The sequence below is a fragment of the Leptonotus elevatus genome, chromosome 6 (genome assembly GCF_054856555.1).
Source record: "Leptonotus elevatus isolate MCC_2025b chromosome 6, RoL_Lele_1.0, whole genome shotgun sequence".
NCBI lineage: Eukaryota > Metazoa > Chordata > Actinopteri > Syngnathiformes > Syngnathidae > Leptonotus > Leptonotus elevatus.
The window spans coordinates 9,021,071-9,040,167 of NC_141244.1; the positions used below are offsets into that span (position 1 = coordinate 9,021,071).

Here is a 19,097-nt window from a genome sequence, read left to right on the forward strand (position 1 = left end):
CCTCCCGGTCAGCTGGTCTGCCGCCTGCTGTTACCATGGAAACGGTCTTTAGTCAACTTGTGATGAGTCTTATATTATTGATCACATCCATTTTTCGCTTATAATTATCTTTCCTGAATACAGCCAGTTTTATAGGATTTTGGAATCTGTATTTTATTTTTTAATCTAATACTCTTTCTTTTTTTTTTACTTGTAGCATATTTTTTTAAATGTCTTTATTGATAAATAATACAAATGAATGAGATGTGATCAAGTTTGACAAATTTTGCATCGTAAATAAAAAATGTGAGAAAATATTGATGCAGGCTTTGATCAATCACACGTTGACGCAATCTGATGACGTGTGCACCGTTGTCCCGTCTCCACGGGCAACGCTTCAAACACTATACTTTATAACGCCATTTCGGGGATAAGGGTTTAACAACAAGTACATAGAGTTGTGTCTTTGTGTTTACTCAGAGAAACGTGAGTTTGGCTCCTAAAAGTTTTTTTTATTTGTTTGTTTATTTTTATTTTATTTCAAATCTAAGTTGAACAAAGTAAAGTGGTTTATTGCCATGAGTTCAGCTTCCTTTCTTCAAAACCATTTCAGTTCTTCTGACTGCAGGTCCCAGAAGATCCCAGTGGAGCACCTGGACTATGATTACATTGACAAATGCAAGGATGCCAAATACCTGGAGAGAATCCTTCTTTTACTCAGGTCATTGTTAAAATGAATGATCAAAGCAATTATTTGAATCTAAATTGTGCTGTACAAAAAAAAAAGATAATTGTCAGCTTTCGTTAAACTATCAGGAAGGTATTCATTTAGCAATTTCTGTCATTTTAGTTTATAGTGTGCTATTTTTTGCTGTAGGCTATATGGTAACCAAAATATTCCAAAGATATATTCGTCTATCCATTTTCTATGCCGCTTGTCTTCATTGGGGTTCCGGGTGAGCTGGAGCCTGGATCATATACTAACTACGCCAGCTGTGTGCATCACTATATATCATTATTAAATGTAGCTAATGTTGTTAATCTGAACGCAGATTTATGTTATGCAATCTTAAAGAGACCATACAATTACGGAATACATGTGGTCATTGGCTCTAATGAACAAGTGTTCTTGCATCCAGGTCTGGCAAGGAGGGCATTTATCCTCATCTGATTGAGTTCTGTGCGAGTCGACTGGAGAAGCTGAACCCTCGCAGTCGAGCTCTGAGGAAGAAAAATCCTGTGGCGACATCCTCCAACCTTCCAGCCGATGAGTGGAGCAAAATTGTGGATGATTTGAGGGTGCGCTATTTCCCTTTTTTCCTTACTGATGTGGATATATCATGAAAAGTTGACTGAAAAAGTTTGATTCTGCAGATATGGCAAGATGAAAGCAAAGCGACAGAGACTTCCCTTAAAAAGCAGTTAATGTTTGAAGATGTTGTGAATCCAAACATGCCGCCTATAAGAGGGTCCAATTGCTTTGTTCCACTCAGCGAAGTAATTATGCCTCCTTCTTTCTACAGAATCACTAAAATAACGTATTTGACTGAATAACATTGGTTTTCCCGCACAGAAGTCAGCTCGAAAACAAAAGTGTATCACGCCACGAGATTATCGAGAATGGGACAAGTGAGTGTTTTGTCTTAAAATTTAAAAAATACTTAGGATGGAATAAGAACAAGGTAGAACATCTGTCCATGTATTTGTGTACTTTACCTTAACTTAACTCATTCACTGCCATTGACGGTTATAGACGTCAAAAATTAATATGAACTATTTCTATTAGTTTAACATTTTTTTCCACTTTTGTTAACAAGAGTATGAAAACCTAGATTTTTTATTGTACATTTAGAACAGATATACCAAATGTTGGATTAATCGCGAGTTAACTTGTAAAGTCATGCAATTAATTACGATTTTAATCACCCGACGCTCATAATTTTTAATTGTAATTAATCGCATGACTTCAATAGTTAACTCACGATTAATCATAAATTTGATATCTGTTCTAAACGTACAATTTAAAAAAATATATAGGTTTTCATACTCTTGTTAACAAAAGTGGAAAACAATTTAAACTAATAGAAATAGTTCAAATGAATTTTTGCCGTCAATAGCCGTCAATGGCAGTGAATGAGTTAAACATCTTCCTCTAGGTTTGACGTGGAGAAAGAATGTCAGAAAATTGATGGGGATGTTATTCCGAATGACCAGCCTCCCATTCCAAATGCACATCCCACGACCAAAGTGGATTCTTCATGTAAATCAATTCAAATTGTATTTGCACAGCGCCAAATGCAGTGAGCTTTGCAACTCTTAACATCAAAATTGTACCTCACCAACACATGCAGCGCTGACAGCAGAGGTGAGACATCTTCTGGCAGAGCGGGAAAAAGACAAAGGAAATGAAGCTTTCAGAGCAAATGATTATGAGGAGGCAGTCGCTTACTACTCCAGGTCAGACTTGAACAACGTTCCTTCTCTATATCTGAGCCTTGCTTGGCTTTTCATACTGCAATGTCATTGTATCATCTAATCACAGGAGCATAGACATGATGCCCACGCTGGCTGCATACAATAACAGGGCCCAAGCAGGGATCAAGCTCAAACAATGGCAAAGGGCCATGAATGACTGCAACAGTGTATTGGAAGTTGAACCCTGCAACGTGAAAGGTACTTCATTCTCATATACGGGGTGTTAGATCCGCTTACCTGAGCCGGCGCTCCGTTTAAAAGGTTATGGATTCTCATTTCCCTCATCCACCGTAACGTGGTCTTATGATGTCGTGAGAGATTCGCCTAGGTTGATTACTACCACCTTATTTATTGCCAGCAAGTTCTTACTTCATTCCAGTACATTGGACAGTTCCCTTATTGAGTGACATAGCAGTGATAAGGTACCAGAATTATCGCAATATTTTTACAGTAAACCTCTCACTAAAAGATTTGGGCTTTTGTTATTGACCTAGATAACTTGAGCTATCTTTGCTAAAATAGCTCAGGCTAGTTGACAATTGCTAGTGAGCCTAAATACACTATGGGCTCATTTTTATGACTGATCTAGCTTCTCATTTGCTGACTAGTCTGAATGGGAGACTAGATAGGAATGAGAAATAATAATAATAATAATAATAATAATGAATTTGATTTGTATAGCGCTTTTCAAAAGACTCAAAGTCACTTTACAAAAACTAAACTGATAAAAATTACTGAGTCAAAAGAAAAACGTAAGTAGGACTTCTAAAATATATTACAACTAAAAGAAACATCATTTATAATAAAGAAAATTGTTTAAAAAGCCACAGAGCAAAGATTACAGATGTAATGGAGATAAAATAATAAAGAGAAATTAGGACAGCATCCCAAAAGTACATTTTGGTTGAATTGCTCTCTCAAAATAAGATGTTACAATTCAAAGTGAAACGTCAACTCAAAAGTTCCTGGGGTGGAATATTTGGTTTAAAAAATTGAAATCATAGTTACCTTAAAATAAAATAATCATGATCTGGGTGAACTCAGCAAGTGATAAGTTTGTAAGACTCCACAGTTGTCTAATTTTTACTAAGAACAGTGTGGCTATTAAAGAATTAAGATTGCTCATTTGTGTGTCTCCCTCACATGACAGGACGTAAGTATATTTCTTAAAATTTGTTCTCAGATCTTTCATCTTTCACTCATATAAGATTGGCTAACGCTTTCTTAACCTTATTCTCATGAAGAGAGTAAGACTATCTTTCATGGGCTTTCAACTTCCCAACACAATCAAATCATTATTAGCTGCTATTATCATCGTCATTATTAGGGATTTTATTAGCTGTAAGCCATAATCATTACAATATTTCCCAATGTGTTAGGTTTCACTTTTTGAATTGTACAATAGATTTAGGTTTTTCACAATATCTCCTCTCCAGCTTTGCTACGTCGTGCCGCTGTGCACAATGAATTGGGGAACTTCCAAATGGCAGTTGAAGACCTGACCGTGGTGCTGAGTGAAGAGCCACAGAATGTTCCAGCCATTGTAAGTTACGCCACCAATTACAGTAACTAGTTTGCGCAGTGGTGTAAAAATACTCGGCATGCAGCACAAGTAGACAAATTGGGTTTATTGGAATGTTTTGGTTTTTTTCCAAGTTGTTTTATTTAATAAATAGCTTCAAACAAAACTAAAACACCAGTTATGATTCCAAATACTTCAATTGCATTTTTAATAACATTTTAAACATCTTGAAACATTGCTCTACCCTTAAAAAACAATCAGTGTATTTTATCCAGCTTTTAGGTTTGTGATCGGAAGACCGAATGTGTAGGCACATTTTTCACCTACATGAACAAAAAGTGTGGTTGAGCAAAAGCTTGGTCGAGCAGCTATTTTGCTATGGCCCATGGTTATGCAAAAGTAACTGTTCGTTGTCTCAATTGCAGAAACAGTACACGAGTATAGTAAATATTGTAGACATTATTTTGCCAAGAAAAATGCAAGAATAATTATTATTATTTTTTTTTTTACGATGTTACAAAGTGGCGAATCAGTGAATTTGCAAGTGCTGAACCACTAATGTGTGTGGGTCTACTGTACTGATATGAAGATGATCAATGTACTTACTGTGAAATCTGGGCTTGTTTAATTGAGACAAGTATGATTTAGTCGCAGGAAGACATGCATGACTTATGCAGCTGCATGAAAGGCAACTAGTGTACAAAGTTTTATTGTACCTTCTGCCATATGATGGAAGGGCATAAACGGTGGGTATTAAAAGTCTACACACCCTTGTTTATTTGAAAACCGTTTCCACTATTACATTGATCTTTAACCTGTACAATTCAACTGAAAAAAATTATTGAGAGGGTAAGTAAAAATAAACAACTGAAATAATGTTGCACAACTTACTATGCACACATTCTTATGACTGGATCAGAATACCAATCACATTTAAATTCACAATCTGGAAGTCAGCACATTCTGGCCACCATTTAAACTGTTTCTGATCAACCCTGAATAACAACACTTCTATTTTGAATTGTTGATCATTCCTTTTGCCTTGTGCATGGCCCCAGTTCAGGTGGAGACAACTATAAAACATGACGCTGCAACACCATGCTTCACAGTACATCAATTATGGTGTTAGCTAATGAGCAGTGGTGCGTTCGTGTCACGTTCAGCTCTGCATGGTTTTCATTGGACCATAACAATATCCCCACACAGTTGGAAAAATGTGTTGCATAAATCAGGCTCCCAAGTGACAGCTTGGGGCCCGATTAGTGGACCCACAAAAGTCTTACATAACACTTGTATCACTTAGTGGATGTGATGCATTGGTGGAAGACCGCCAGAGTTGCTGTTTTTCAATTGCTTTTAAGTTTATTGTGTTGTGTGTTATGTTGTAATATTTATTGTAGTGATAGACTGATAGATATTTTTTCAGGTCCATTAATAATAATAATCGGCACGGCCGATAATCTGTCTATCCGTAATTAATGCGTTAGTGTTAGACTACAGACAGAGTTCCAATTTAGACACAAATTCGTTGTTACATTATCTGCGTAGGAGCGCGATAACGTCGTAATACGAGGACCACTGCATGGAGGTATTAATTGCAGTTACACTATTATCCCCCCAGGTGTCGCTGCGTTTTGTGTGACGTCGAATCTAAACACGAAATAAACAAGAGAAAACGGTTAACGACCCACATTGTGGTCAGAAATTGTGGTCACCTTTGCTGACGTAATAGCCTGTCTTCATATGTCATCACAAATTCTGATGTGTGAAATTATTTGTGATGTAGGAACTTCTGTCTGAAACTACAAAGAAGGTGACAGATGTGCGACAGGGAAAAGCGAGAAAAGGCCGAAAAATCATCATCCAAGAGGTGGAAGAGGAGGAGGATTTCGAAGAGACAAAATTGGAGCAGACTGGTGGTGAGATTTGTTAAATATTCAAAACAAACAGAAGTAATCGAATTTTACCATCTATTCCATATCCCAGAAGAGTCCGAGAGCACGTAATTACTATCGTATTTATCCTTTATTTTGCAATCTGAAAAAGTGGTAAATCAGAAGATCCCGAACGGATGCATTTATGTAGAACACATTCACCATCCAGATTTACAAACGTCTCTGCGGATCATTTAACGAGGTATTTACAGCCTTATTTACATCATTGCACTTATTTTTTAACTAATGGTTTAATATACCCATAGCTACATAGCTAATATCACTTGATACTGTACTTCAATACTTTTATAGCATATTACACTACTGCAGTGTTTACGTTATCATTACTTGAAAAATGTTCAATAGAAATCCCGCAATTACAATTGACACTGCACTTTGTTAGACTACACGTTGCTTTTTTTTTTGTGGTGTATATAGTTTATTGTACCTTAAATATTTTGTATGTTATGCTGAAATGCTATGCAGCTTTTAATTGACAATTACAATATTCTAATTTCTAGGGGTATTTTTTTTTTCCATCCAGCTTCTGTATTGGATTTACGTGTCGCCTACAGTACAGTATAGTTGTTAGCTATATATAGATTGTGGATATCTGCCGTTAGCTAGTACCCTTCTTCCTGCTAGAGAGGCCATTGACCACAAATCTCCTCCCGCAGGGCCACGTGACACTACTACTGTACACACGCATGTGTTTTTCGCCCTACCCCCAACCTAACCAGTGCTCTTGTAATTCCTCCGCCGCTTCCTGAAACTCTTCTTATGTGGCTTTGTGTCATGTGAATGCCAACCCTCCCCCAACTGTGATGTAACCACTGACTACTTCCTGTGGGTGTGTTTCATCCTTCTCTCTCTCTCTCTCTCTTTCTCCCGTCTAGATTGTCCGGTTGAACCCAGCCAGACTGTGGGAGGGGACGGGTGCTCAGCTGCTCCTGCAGAGAGGGGAGACATGGGTAACGCGCAAAAGAGGCCCCATGGCAAAGGGGACGGGGCCCCGCACGAGTCCTCTCACTCCCATCACGGACACTGGAAAAGCAAAGGTGGCAACTCGGACAAGTACAAAGTCCCACAAGAAAGCAAGGAAAAGGCAGCTAATGGAACAGTCAAGAGGGGCTCAACAGTCTTACCTCAGGCTGATCAGGCCGGCAGCAGCAGCAGCAAGGAAAGTCCACCGGCGACTAATGTTGGACAAGCTGTCAATCTCGATGCACTGTGTGGAGCCCTGCCATTATCTCTGTCCCGCTTAAAGAATGAAGGAAACCTGCTGTTTAAAAACGGACAGTTTGGAGATGCACTGGAAAAATACTCCCAAGCCATTCAAGGCTATAGTGATGCAGGTAAGGCTGAGCATTTTATTACTTAAGTATGTACACTCACATATTGTTATGTCACAATGACATTCAAGTAGCGACTAGACTGATTAGCTTGTTATCATGTGAGAAGAAGCTGGTACGCGTCCCCTCACCTTCTTCCACCTGTGCCCACATCTGAACAAATGCGGTTTCAATACTTGGGGTTGCTCTAAATGGACGGCGTTTCTGTTTTAGCCTTAGCCTGTCACTAAGCCTCTTCGCTCAGGTCTGTCCAGGTCACATGACCGTGAAATTGGATGGGACTGCTGCTATAAATCTCACAGGGGAGGCAAGAGGAAGAATGATAGACGAATGAAGGGAAAGTGAGGCTTCCTCAATGTTTCACTCCTTTGCGCTGGACTGCCGTAATGTATGTTGTCGATACCACTGCAGTGCTGGTTGTGACTGTTTCCATATGATAAACGTGCGACTGACTCAGCTTGAAGTCATGTTTGTTCCACTCATGGCCCCGCAACATTCTGTACGTGACTGTCACCTGCCTCGTCATCACCCGTGATCTAATTTCATTCAAGATTAGATACGCTTAAGAGTTTAGTATGAATGTAGTGTAAAGTAAATGCGCTCGCTGGACACAACATGAATAATAATACAATAATGCTCTGTTTTGGCATGCCCAAAGTCAGCTGGATTACAGCACACCCAACCCCCACTGAGGATAAATAATACAAAAATAATAATAATAACAAATAATGGATTGATGATCTGCCAGAAAACTACTGAATAATTAGAATTTATTGTTGTCTATTGTTTTGACTTTCTCATGTGGTTAATAAGGGAACAAAATAGTCATAAACTCATCTCAGTATATTGATCAATCAAACAGCATTACTATCTTTGTGAAGCATACATCTTTTATACAGCTCTTGATATATATTGATAAAGTACTTAATGTTGTTTACCATTGAATGTACATAATCACACAGTTGGCTTGTTCCTTAGAACTTACTCGGACGCAGAAATTGGCTATGTTTTTTGTGTAAGCAATTACAGGAACTTGAAAACAGGTTGGAGGAGTGGTTTGACCAGCCTTGACACGCTTGTTTTCAAACTCGGAACAAATTTCCTTTTCGATGAAGGAATGTGTGGTCCAAGAACTGTATCATATCAGTAGTATGGGCATAAAAACTAAATGTATCTCTGCTTAGATGTCATGTTTTTTGTGGTATTGATAAAATGAGACTGCCTAAAACAAATACTGGAACTAAAAAACAAACAAGTGGTTGCAAAAGTGTGCACATCTTCCTCCAATGTGGCTTTGTTGTCAGCATTCAAAGTCATGTGGGAGTCAGCACACACCTGCCAGCTTTAGAAACTGAAAGTGCGTCTGAAGAACTCCATTTAAAGTTCAGGTTTTCTAAAAGGCTTTTCCTGACTCCTTTTTTTTTTTTTTTTTTTTTGGCGTCCAAACAGAAACTTGGAGGTTTTGTCTAACACTGACTGGTATTTGAAACTGTTCAAAAGTCTCTCCATGGTCAACATGGAGAAGCAAAACAAACCCAAAGCATTCTGCTGCCACCTGTTTCAGTTTTGGTGTTCTTAATTGTGAAAAGAAACAGTTCATGTCAATGCCAAACATCCAACTAATGTTTTGCTGAACCATTAACCTTAGCTTCCAGACACATGCTCCTCTTCCACCTACTACTCATCCAATCTCAAATCACATTCAGGCACCTTCATGCGCTCACAGACAGTTGGAGCTTATAAAACTCAAACAACAATCTACAACTTCATGGTTGCTGCAGTACATTATTTCAAATGTACTTCCACTGGCTGTGATTTTTTAAATTTATTAAATAGGTCATTAACTCATTTACTGCCATAAATTCATTTAAAAAAAGATTATTACAAATTAGGGGCAAGGGGTGAGTTAAAATGTTTAATTGTAATTAATTGCATGACTTCACTAGTTAACTTGCGATTAATCATAAATTTCATATTTGTTCTAAATGTACAATTAAAAAAATCTAGGTTTTCATACTCTTGTTAACAAAAGTGGAAAAAAAATGTAAACTAATAGAAATAGTTCAAATGAATTTTTGACGTTTATAGCCGTCAATGGCAGTGAATGAGTTCAGTTCTGTGGGCTTCTACAAGTTGGGACAGTCCGCGAGGCCGTGAATCTGTCTGATGAGCAAGTGTCTGATGAATGATGATGGCGAAAGCAAGTGCAAGAGTGATTTTGTGTTTACAAGTTGACAACTGAAAAAATATCAATGACGTCATATCAAATAATCAGCATGAGCTACTTATAAAAAAAATAGTCATTCATTTGCTGGTTTGCGGCAACATGACTTAGGGAGATGTTAAGGTTGTTTTTTTTGTGTGTGTGTAAAATGAGGCTTCCATCTTGCCACCAGCTTATAGCCCAGATATGTAAATAAGATGAGAGGTTGTTGTCAATGCAATGTACTAAACAGCCAGTACTTGTCTTATTCTTCACTGTGTTCCATGGAATATAATATAATGCCTTAAAATATATATATATTTTTAACCCTCCTCCTCACTGGTACATTTGAGCGATATTCCAATCGAGCACAAATGACCATGTAAACGGGAGTCACTCTGTCCGCCATGTATGTAAACGTGTTACCTCGATTGTTTCACAAACCGGAATTCTGACCTCAACCCAAATATTGACTGCATATAAACATAGTCAATGCGATCCCTCATGCTGTGGAAGCTCTCTGCGGACCGTAACTTGTGCTGTAAGAGGCGCTTTGGGTGCTGGTAAATGTGTGCTGACTGCTGACCACTGACTCTGAAGACCGCCATATTCCAAGTTATAAACCCGTATGCACGCTTGCGAACGAAGCCACATTATTGCCAATGTTTATTTTTAACCAACCCTCTCTTTAATGAGTTCAGTTGTTTTTCATTTGCATTTAACAGGTTTGAGATCACTAATGGTGGAAAAAGTTTTAAAATAGATTAATCTTGGTGTCATTTTTCATGACAAAAAAACTGCCATTTGAACAGGGGGGTGTTCATTTTCTCAATATATATTTATAATGTATAATATAAATGGATGTCTAACTCTCGGTCCATCTATCCAGTGTTTATATGGTGTACACAATACTGTATTATTATTTTTTAATTACTTTACCTTACTTTTGTTATATGAGAGGGTCACAGTGTTACAGTTGCTTCTCAGTTAATTTGTATTGTTTTAATTATATATATATATATATATATATATATATATATATATATATATATAAAATAATTATAAAACTATGTTTTGTAAATTATTTTCTCATTCAACAGATGTTATCATGAAATGAATACACATAGGTCAAACCTGTTTTAGCCTCTAAGTTTATAGTACTTTGTGGTACTGTGAATGTTAGCATCTCAACTTTTACTTTTAAGTAACAAGTTGATTTATAATTATATTGATATTAAAAACAAAAAATGTATAACAGTGAAATAGTAGTTATAAAGTTTGCCTCACAATTTTGAGGTTTGGGTTTTGAAGTCCTCTTGTGTGAAGCCGGCATGCTAGTTAGGTTGATTTGAACATTCTAAAAATTGTGCGTGAATAGTTTTGCCCTGTGATTGGCTGCCAAACAGTTCAGTGTGTGCGCTGGTCAGCATAATCTCTTAAAAAGTTTAAAAACAAAATTAATAAGTAGTTGCCTGAAGTTGACATAGTTTTAAATTGATCTCTTATCAGCTCTCAGATTTTTCGTTCATCAAAATGTCAAATATCGGCACGATAGTTAATCTATCCCTGATAATCAATCTATCCCTAACAAATAGTGCACCACAAGTCATACTCTAAAGACGTACTGTATTTTCCGCACCATAAGGCGCACCTAAAAGCCTTTAATTTTCTCAAAAACTGACAGTGCCCCTTATAAGCCGATGCGCCTTGTATGTGGATCAATATTGGTTAAGTAAGCTCCATCTAGTGGCTGCTTAACGCAACCCCAGCCACTACGGTAGCTTTTATTCTATGCGCCTTATAATGCGGTGCGCCTTATATATGGAAAATGATTTTAAATAGGCCATTTATTAAAGGTGGTACTCAGATGAAAATAAAACAAGAAAAATACTGAAAATGTACATTCTATGTTAAACAAACTACATTTATAGTTTTTTGCTTTTGTTTTTTTCTTGCAGGTATTGACAGTCCAGATGATCTGTGTATTCTGTACTCTAACAGAGCAGCGTGTTACCTGAAAGATGGCAACAGTCAAGACTGCATACTGGACTGCACAGGGTCAGTTATATACTTTGACCTTGTAATGCTTTGCGTGTGTGTGGACATTAAGTGAGAAGGAATGTTATTGATTTAGTGTGACAAATCCATAACTTCCAGAAATGATTAATAGTACAATGTCATAATTGGCCTCATTAATATAATAATTAATCTCTATAGCAGATTTATGATCGCAAGCAGTTGTACTGAGAAGTGTTTCTGTTTTGGTTACCCTACACCTACATAAGTGGGGTGGAATATGATCTAATTATTGTTGGGTCAATACCTCGAGCCAATGAATATTCTTAATACAGTATTGGTGAAAACCGGCCAATAGGTGGACGTGTTTCTGACAGAGGCATCGGGTGCCATTCTTGATCCTTTGCTCCACTCTCCTCACATCTATTTATACTCATCAGTGCCCTGGAGCTGCAGCCGTTCTCCCTCAAGCCCCTCCTGCGCCGGGCCATGGCTTACGAGACTCTGGAGCGCTACCGCAAGGCCTACGTGGATTACAAGACTGTTCTGCAGATCGACGTCAGCGTGCAGGCAGCACATGACAGCGTCAACAGGTATTAGCCTTTGCTTCCGCTTCCCTGACTGGATTTCGTGTTTGACCCGTCCGTGTTTGAGGGATGTTTACATTTGTTGCCCGCGTGTCCCGTCAATTACTGCGTTCAGGATCACCCGCATGCTGATCGGGCAGGACGGTGCGGACTGGCGAGAGAAACTCCCCGATATTCCTGCGGTTCCTCTTGAGGCCCAGCGGCACCGCAGAGAGGAGCCGCCCAGCGCTGAAGTCCTCCAGGCTCGGGCTGAGAAGGCGGCCAAAGATGCAGGTTTGTCATTAAAAAAAAAAAAAAGAAGGAAAAAAAGTGATTTATCAGTAGTCTTGCTGTTTTTAGCCTATCCACAGACACACTGGGGGATTACGCTCTTAAGTGTGAAAGGAGGCTATTAATGTCCTCTCTGCTATTACGTGGCCACAATGTGAAAGGAACAACCCTGAGCTGGGATTGACTCATTCATGCACTGACTGCTCACTGCCTGAATGAGCTTTAACGCAGTTTTGCTTCACATCATTGACAGAGCTGTATTTCTGTAAACAATAGTGTTGGGCAAGTGAAAATGTCATATTTAAGTTACACATTATCAAATAAACTAGGCAGTTAATTATAAACAAAAAAAAACGTGTCACTTTCGTCCGCTTCCACAAGATGTAATTCAGCCAAAACATTTGTATTCAAACGGCATTCAAAAACAAATGTATGCACTTGATAGATGTTAGATTTCAACCAATGATCCAACAGTCACTGTTTCTAAATAGAATGTGTGTGAATGTGAAATGGCCCAAAGATGAAGAATTATAACACACTAATCCTTTTACACCACTGTTGAACTCACATGGTTTGTGGGTGGGGGCGGTTCTATTTCATGCAAATGAGCTGCTGCAGTTTCAGTTTAAAAAAAAAAGTTGTCACAGTTTTCTCTTTTTAAAATTGGAGTGAATTTCTTATTTGCTGACCATGTTCCCCCCCCCCCCCCCCCCCCCCCCTGTCATCTAGAAAGGAGAACAGAAATTCGTTTTACAGATTTGAAGCAAGATGGGAACGAGTTTGTGAAAAAGGGCCAATACCAAGATGCCGTGGCAAAATATTCGGAATGCCTTAAAATAAAGCCAGAGGAATGTGCTATTTACACCAACAGGTTAGAAAAAGTTATTTATTTATTTATTTTCCTTTTAATGTACAAGTAATTAAACCAAGCATTAGATATTTTTTCTTTTATGTTTTTGTTTTTGAGAGAGCTCCATATTGTTCATTCTGTAAACTTACCGATTCAACATGTCATCAATCATCATTTTGTGCATGAGTATGTGTGTGCTTGCGTGTGAGTTTGTGCTCATTGATTCACCTGAAACCTATTAAAAAATGCCATGCCCTTCACCTAAACCGAATACTTCAGAACCCCGATAGTCGTGAAGTTGTCAGGAGACCCGAAGAGTGATCAAAGAAAAGAGAGAAAAGTGAAATCCAGCGCTGACTAGACACCACCTACCAGAATCTTTCACCAACCCCAGAAACATCTCAATTCCACAAATTAGGGAGACCACAAGAGACCAAAGGAAAGACTAAAGAAAGGAAGGAAGGATAGATGAAGCAGAATAAGATCCACAGACGTCAGCCTCCACCGATTCAGCGACCAGAGGAAGAAGCAGATTGTGTGTGAATTTCGATAGATGCTGGTGTGGTGGATCTGGCAAGCATGAAAAACCTCCACCAAAGAGAGGAGCCGTCGACCCCGGCCAGGACAAGGCAAGCACAACCCCCCAGGCCTCGGCAGCGGCAGGGCACCGCCCCCGGGCCCCGCGGGGCCCACCGGCCAGAGAGCAAACCCAGGAGGCCGGAGCGCCCCCGGCCCCAACATGGCCCGCGCCCCCAGCCCAACACAGCAGAACGGGGCACGGCAGGCCCACCAGGCACCCCACTGGCCACCAGTATTTTGTATTCGTATATTGTTGGTTTTGTGATGGTGGAAGGAAACTTTGACGCTGCTGACACCAATAACTTCCTTTTGTGTTTGTGTTTGTTGTGCTTCGTGGCTCGACTTTGAAGCCACATCTAAGACGTGTTTATGTGAAGACATAAAATGTCACCGAAATGAATTGTGGCCCCTCCCATTTTGTGTTGAAGGTTTTCTCAGAATGAGTCATAATCAAATGAGTAGCCGATGAAAGTCCAAGTGTGTGCGTGTGTGTGTTTTTGTGCTGTCAGAGCCCTGTGCTACTTGAAGCTTGAGAGATTTGGTGAGGCCAAGCAAGACTGTGACGCGGCACTCAAAGTGGAGCCAAGCAATAAGAAGGCTTTTTACAGACGAGCTTTGGCCAATAAAGGGCTTAAGGTGAGGAAGTCATGCAGGTTAAGGTTGCGTTCATCCAATAGACGTGTCGCTCTGAATTTGCTTCAAGTCATCGTTCACTTTTGTAAATCATTTGCAGCATTAGAATTTCACATATTAATATAGAATTGGCCAATATTTGCTTTTCTTTCTATCTTTTTTGACCATCCATACGCTTTGTTGTTCCTTGCGCCAGGACTACCTGGCATGCAGCACGGACCTCCAGGAGGTGCTGCAACAGGATCCCAATGTGCAGGAGGCGGAGAAGGAGCTGGAGGAGGTCACAATTCTACTCCAGCAAAGTCTCGCCACGGAATCGCCAGCTAAATCCAGGAGGGTCATCCCCATCGCAGAGGTAAACACACTTGGGCAAGACATACACGCGTTGTTGTCGTCATAGCACCTCCCGTTTTGGCAAAAGTTTGGAAATTGGGTAAATAGTCTTTTACTTGTATAGCACTTTTCCATCTGTTAAGGCCCTCAAATGTCTTCACACTGACATCACTGATGGCGCAGCATGAGGAGGACACTTCAACATGAACACAAAGGCAGGGGATCAAACCCACAACCTCTGGTTTGAGAGACCACCACTCTACCACTGATCCATGCCGCCCCCGATTTCAAATGAATCCATTTATTGTAATTGAATAGATGGGGGTGAAAAAACAAAAATCAATTGTAAGCATTTTCACGCCAACTTTGACTTGTGTGCCGCCATTTTGAAATGTTCAAAAATTGTGAAATTTCTATGAAAAGTACATAATATTCTACACATTCACCAAAGGAACTTTGGCTCAGTAGAATATTTATCTGCGAGATGTTGATAAAGAGACGTTATCCGACTTTTGAGCCATACAAGGTTTACTACTAATAATGATGAATATGACGAGTGAACGGCGGCTCACAAGAAAAATTGCCGGTAAATGTAAACATGTTTTAAAGATACAACAACAAATATTACTTTATGCAGTGCCGTCGAAATGCCACCATTTTCACCATTTCAGTTCATATTTGTAGGAAAATTCAATGACCATTTTTAATTTGAATAACAGCCACTAAACATCCCTTTGGTCCAACGAAATACCTAAAAACATCAAATGTGAAAATAGTAGCAGTGCTATTCATTGCATTGAAATGTCAAAATATTCAAAATGGCAGCAGACGATCAAAAATGGTGTGAAAATAAGGAACATTGATATAATTTTTTGTTGTTCACTTAAAATGATAAATGGTGTCATTATAAACTTTTGCCAACAGGACTGGTTCGGTTATTACATCGAGCAAGCCGGTTCATTTGATTTCATCATCAATCAGTCATCTAAATCCAACATTCTTAACTTCTAAACAGTTATTCAACACATTCTCAACACCAAATGTATGTCTATGCTTGCTTCTGGTCCACAGGTGGACGGTGATCAGGAAACGTCAGCAGTGGCGAACTCAGACAGCTGTTTCGGAGAAGAATTGTGCAGCAAATTCCAAGCGAGCAACGCGTACGAGTTTGGCCAAGCTTTAAACAACGCCTGCAGCAGCGGCAACATGGCGGCGTGCGCCGACATGTTGGCTTCGACGGCTCCGGAGCTGCTGCCGCATTTTGTCAGCACTCAGCTCAACGGGCAGACCATCAGCTTCATCTTCAAAGTGCTGGACTCGCACCTCCTGGAGAAGGACCCCAACCTCGTTTACAAGCACCTCAGTCATCTTCACACTGCTGACAGGTTCTCGGTGAGTGACGACATTCGTGTCAATAAACTGAATACGCAACAAAAGTGAGTAGGCCACTCTGTGAAAATGTCCAAATTGGGCACAAATAGACGCTTTTTCAAGTTTTTTACCGTTTAAGCCGTTCGTCCACACGACGGCGCAGTTTCGGAGCTTGAAACCGATCACTTTTGAAACGCGCCCCGGCTCCAATTCTCGCGTGACTGCGCGCGAACCGTCAGTCCGTCAACAACAATGGCGGGATAGCCGTGTCGTAGTCGTTTTGCGAAGCCGCCTTAGCTTGCTCATGCTTTTGCAGCAAAATATTTTGCTTCTTTATTCCCTTGATTTGTTCATCTTTTTCATGTTGTTTTGATCTGTAGATTGCAAAGTAAAAGAAAGTGTCCGTCTTCTTCGCTGATTCTTCTTCTACGCTTTCCGTTAACTCCCTGTGGCTGCGCTACAGCGCCACTCCAGACTTGGCATATACATTACAGCCGTGAAACGTCCTCAGCGTCTTCTTTTGGACACGCGCAAGTCTTGAAATGCTTCTGTGTGTACGAGATTTGTTTGACGAACGAAGCCGACTTTGCTTCCGTCTAGACGGGGCCTAAGATTAAAAATAACTCAACAAAGGTGAGTACACCCCTTTGTGAAAATGTCCAAATTGGTCCTAATGAAACGTTTTTCCTCCCTGCTGTCATGTGACTCATTAGTGTTACTTTGTACAAGGTCTCAGGTGTGAATGGGGAGCAGGTGTGTTAAATTTGTTGTTATCAATGTGGGTCACGAGGTCCCATTTAGCATGCAAGTCCCAACTTGCCTCTTGCACGTGCACGTTTTTGCCCCAGAATAGTAACATGCTAAAGTTGTAGTGAGTCTACAATTCAGCATATTCGTGAAATGACAAGAGCACACCAGTAGAACTATCTTAAAAACAGAAACATGTTTTCCGCTACTTCCTACCACTAATGTAGAACATTTTTACACACTAGTAGAACTATGACACTAGCTACTACTGAGCATTTCGGTGCTATTAGTAGAGTCCAAGAGGCTACTAGTGTGTGACACAAATGGCTTAATCGTGGTGCTAGCTAGGGATAGGCGAGTAATGATACCAGGTACCGTGTTACCCCACTTTTTGCGGGTGATACAGTCCACGCCCACCTGCTCTAGGTGAATTTCAGTAAAGTAGAGGTCATTAACTCATTCACTGCCATTGACGGCTATAGACGTCAAAAATTCATTTGAACTATTTCTGTTAGTTTAACATTTTTTCCCACTTTTGTTCACAAGAGTATGAAAACCTAGTGTTTCTTTTATATTGTATTAGAACAGATATTACAATTTGTGAGTTAACTAGTGAAGTAATGCGATTAATTAGGAATAAAAATAGTACTCCACTGACGCCCCAAATTTTTAATAATCTTTGCTTTAAAAAAAAAAAAAGATTAAAAAATTGTAATTCACATTATGTTGTAGCGGCAGCTAGCAAGAAGATCAGCGTAGCGGTACTCGCTACGTATCACCCGCCCTCTTTTGGCTGTTTTATGATCGGGATGGGAACTAAAAGCATAAATGTCTGATAGATGTCATTTCTGTACCTATAGAAAAAGATAACAGAAAATAACCATTAATTTTAAGGGAAAAAAATTATATTGGGATATAAACTGCAAGTCTTTATTTAAAAATATTTCTCATTGTTTTTTTGGGAAATGTTATGTATCAAAACAAATCTTGGTATCGGAGCTCGGTATTGCCATTGGTGAGTGGTGACTACTCGAGACTACTGTTATCAGTACCCTAATCAACCTCGCCCAATGGAGAAAAAAAAATGTTTCAAACAAAAACACTGGTGCTTGGCACTTAATGTTTTGATTCTACTGACGTAATTAACGCACATGTGTGTGTGTGTGTGTGTGTGTGTTTCCTCAGGTGGTACTGATGCTGCTGGAGAAGGACGAGCGGCGCCACGTGAGCCAATTGTTTGAGCACCTGTCATCTGCTGAGAGCACAGAGTTCACCAAGCATGACGTTCAGAACTTGGCCAACAAATACATCTGAGCCGTCTGCATCCTCCCTGCATGAGCTGCTGCTGCATCATCATCAATCTTGGATCTATGCAAAACTCCCCAAAAGATGTGGGCTGCTGCACAATGTGTCCCAGACTGTAAAAGGAATATATATTTTCTTTGTAGACAATTTTGCTAAGGAGAATTTCGTTGTTGTTTTTTTTACCACTCTAACCAATTCTGTACAAAGGGCACAGTATGATGGACCTCGAGTGTACTAGCAAATGAGGTCCGAGATGTTCTCAGTTGCAGTCCTTGCATATCACAATGTTGATGAATCAGCTGCTGTCTAAGCTGCTGATATTCACTGCATGATGACTTTCATTTCAGGGAATTGTACGTATTATGCTACGTATTTAAGACTTTCCTTCCTTGCCTTTGGGAAGATCTCAAAAGTTCTAGAAGTGTATATACTGTATTATTATGGAAGATATAGGATGGTATGATACAACTGTTTAGTCACTAACGGCAACAGTACTTGTTGAACTGGTGAAAATACAACTTGAAACTTCAAATCAGTTTATTGGTGGTCTTTTTTTTTTTTAGTAGCCCATGAAGGCGTCATCGTGGCTAACACTCATTCCACACTTCAGTCTGTGTTGGACTAGCAACTAGTTCAACTTTTAGTCTCCTGTGTAGTTCATGTTGGTGCGATAGAAAAGTGGAAGTCTTGACACTGAATGAAAAAAATGTTTTCGCAATAAAGGTGTACTTATCATTGGCGGGTTAAGCATCGTCATGTCATTTGTGTCGTTACTAAATATGATTGAAGACACTTTTTTTTTTTATGGTAAATGGTACTTCATTTATATAGCATTTTTCCACCTTACAAGTTCAGTATCTTGCTCAATGATACTTAGACGTGGTCACAATGGTATGGGATAGAATGCCAGTTTTTCCACATTAAAAAAAGCAAATGTAACT

General features: G+C 39.5%; 1 protein-coding gene across 1 annotated transcript; it reads left to right on the top strand.

Moving 5' to 3' along the window:
• The first annotated feature begins 414 nt into the window (after nt 1-414).
• On the top strand, nt 415-18,903 carry LOC147171948 (sperm-associated antigen 1-like). The gene is made up of 18 exons (XM_086078791.1): nt 415-700; nt 1,119-1,278; nt 1,354-1,476; nt 1,553-1,608; nt 2,136-2,239; nt 2,331-2,436; nt 2,522-2,652; nt 3,891-3,997; nt 5,763-5,895; nt 6,807-7,265; nt 11,424-11,523; nt 11,922-12,074; nt 12,184-12,341; nt 13,068-13,209; nt 14,277-14,403; nt 14,597-14,755; nt 15,805-16,125; nt 18,037-18,903. Exons 1-18 carry the CDS (start codon nt 558-560, stop codon nt 18,163-18,165), a joined length of 2,811 nt encoding a protein of 936 aa, XP_085934917.1. The 5' UTR covers nt 415-557; the 3' UTR covers nt 18,166-18,903.
• Nucleotides 18,904-19,097: the final 194 nt, after the last annotated feature.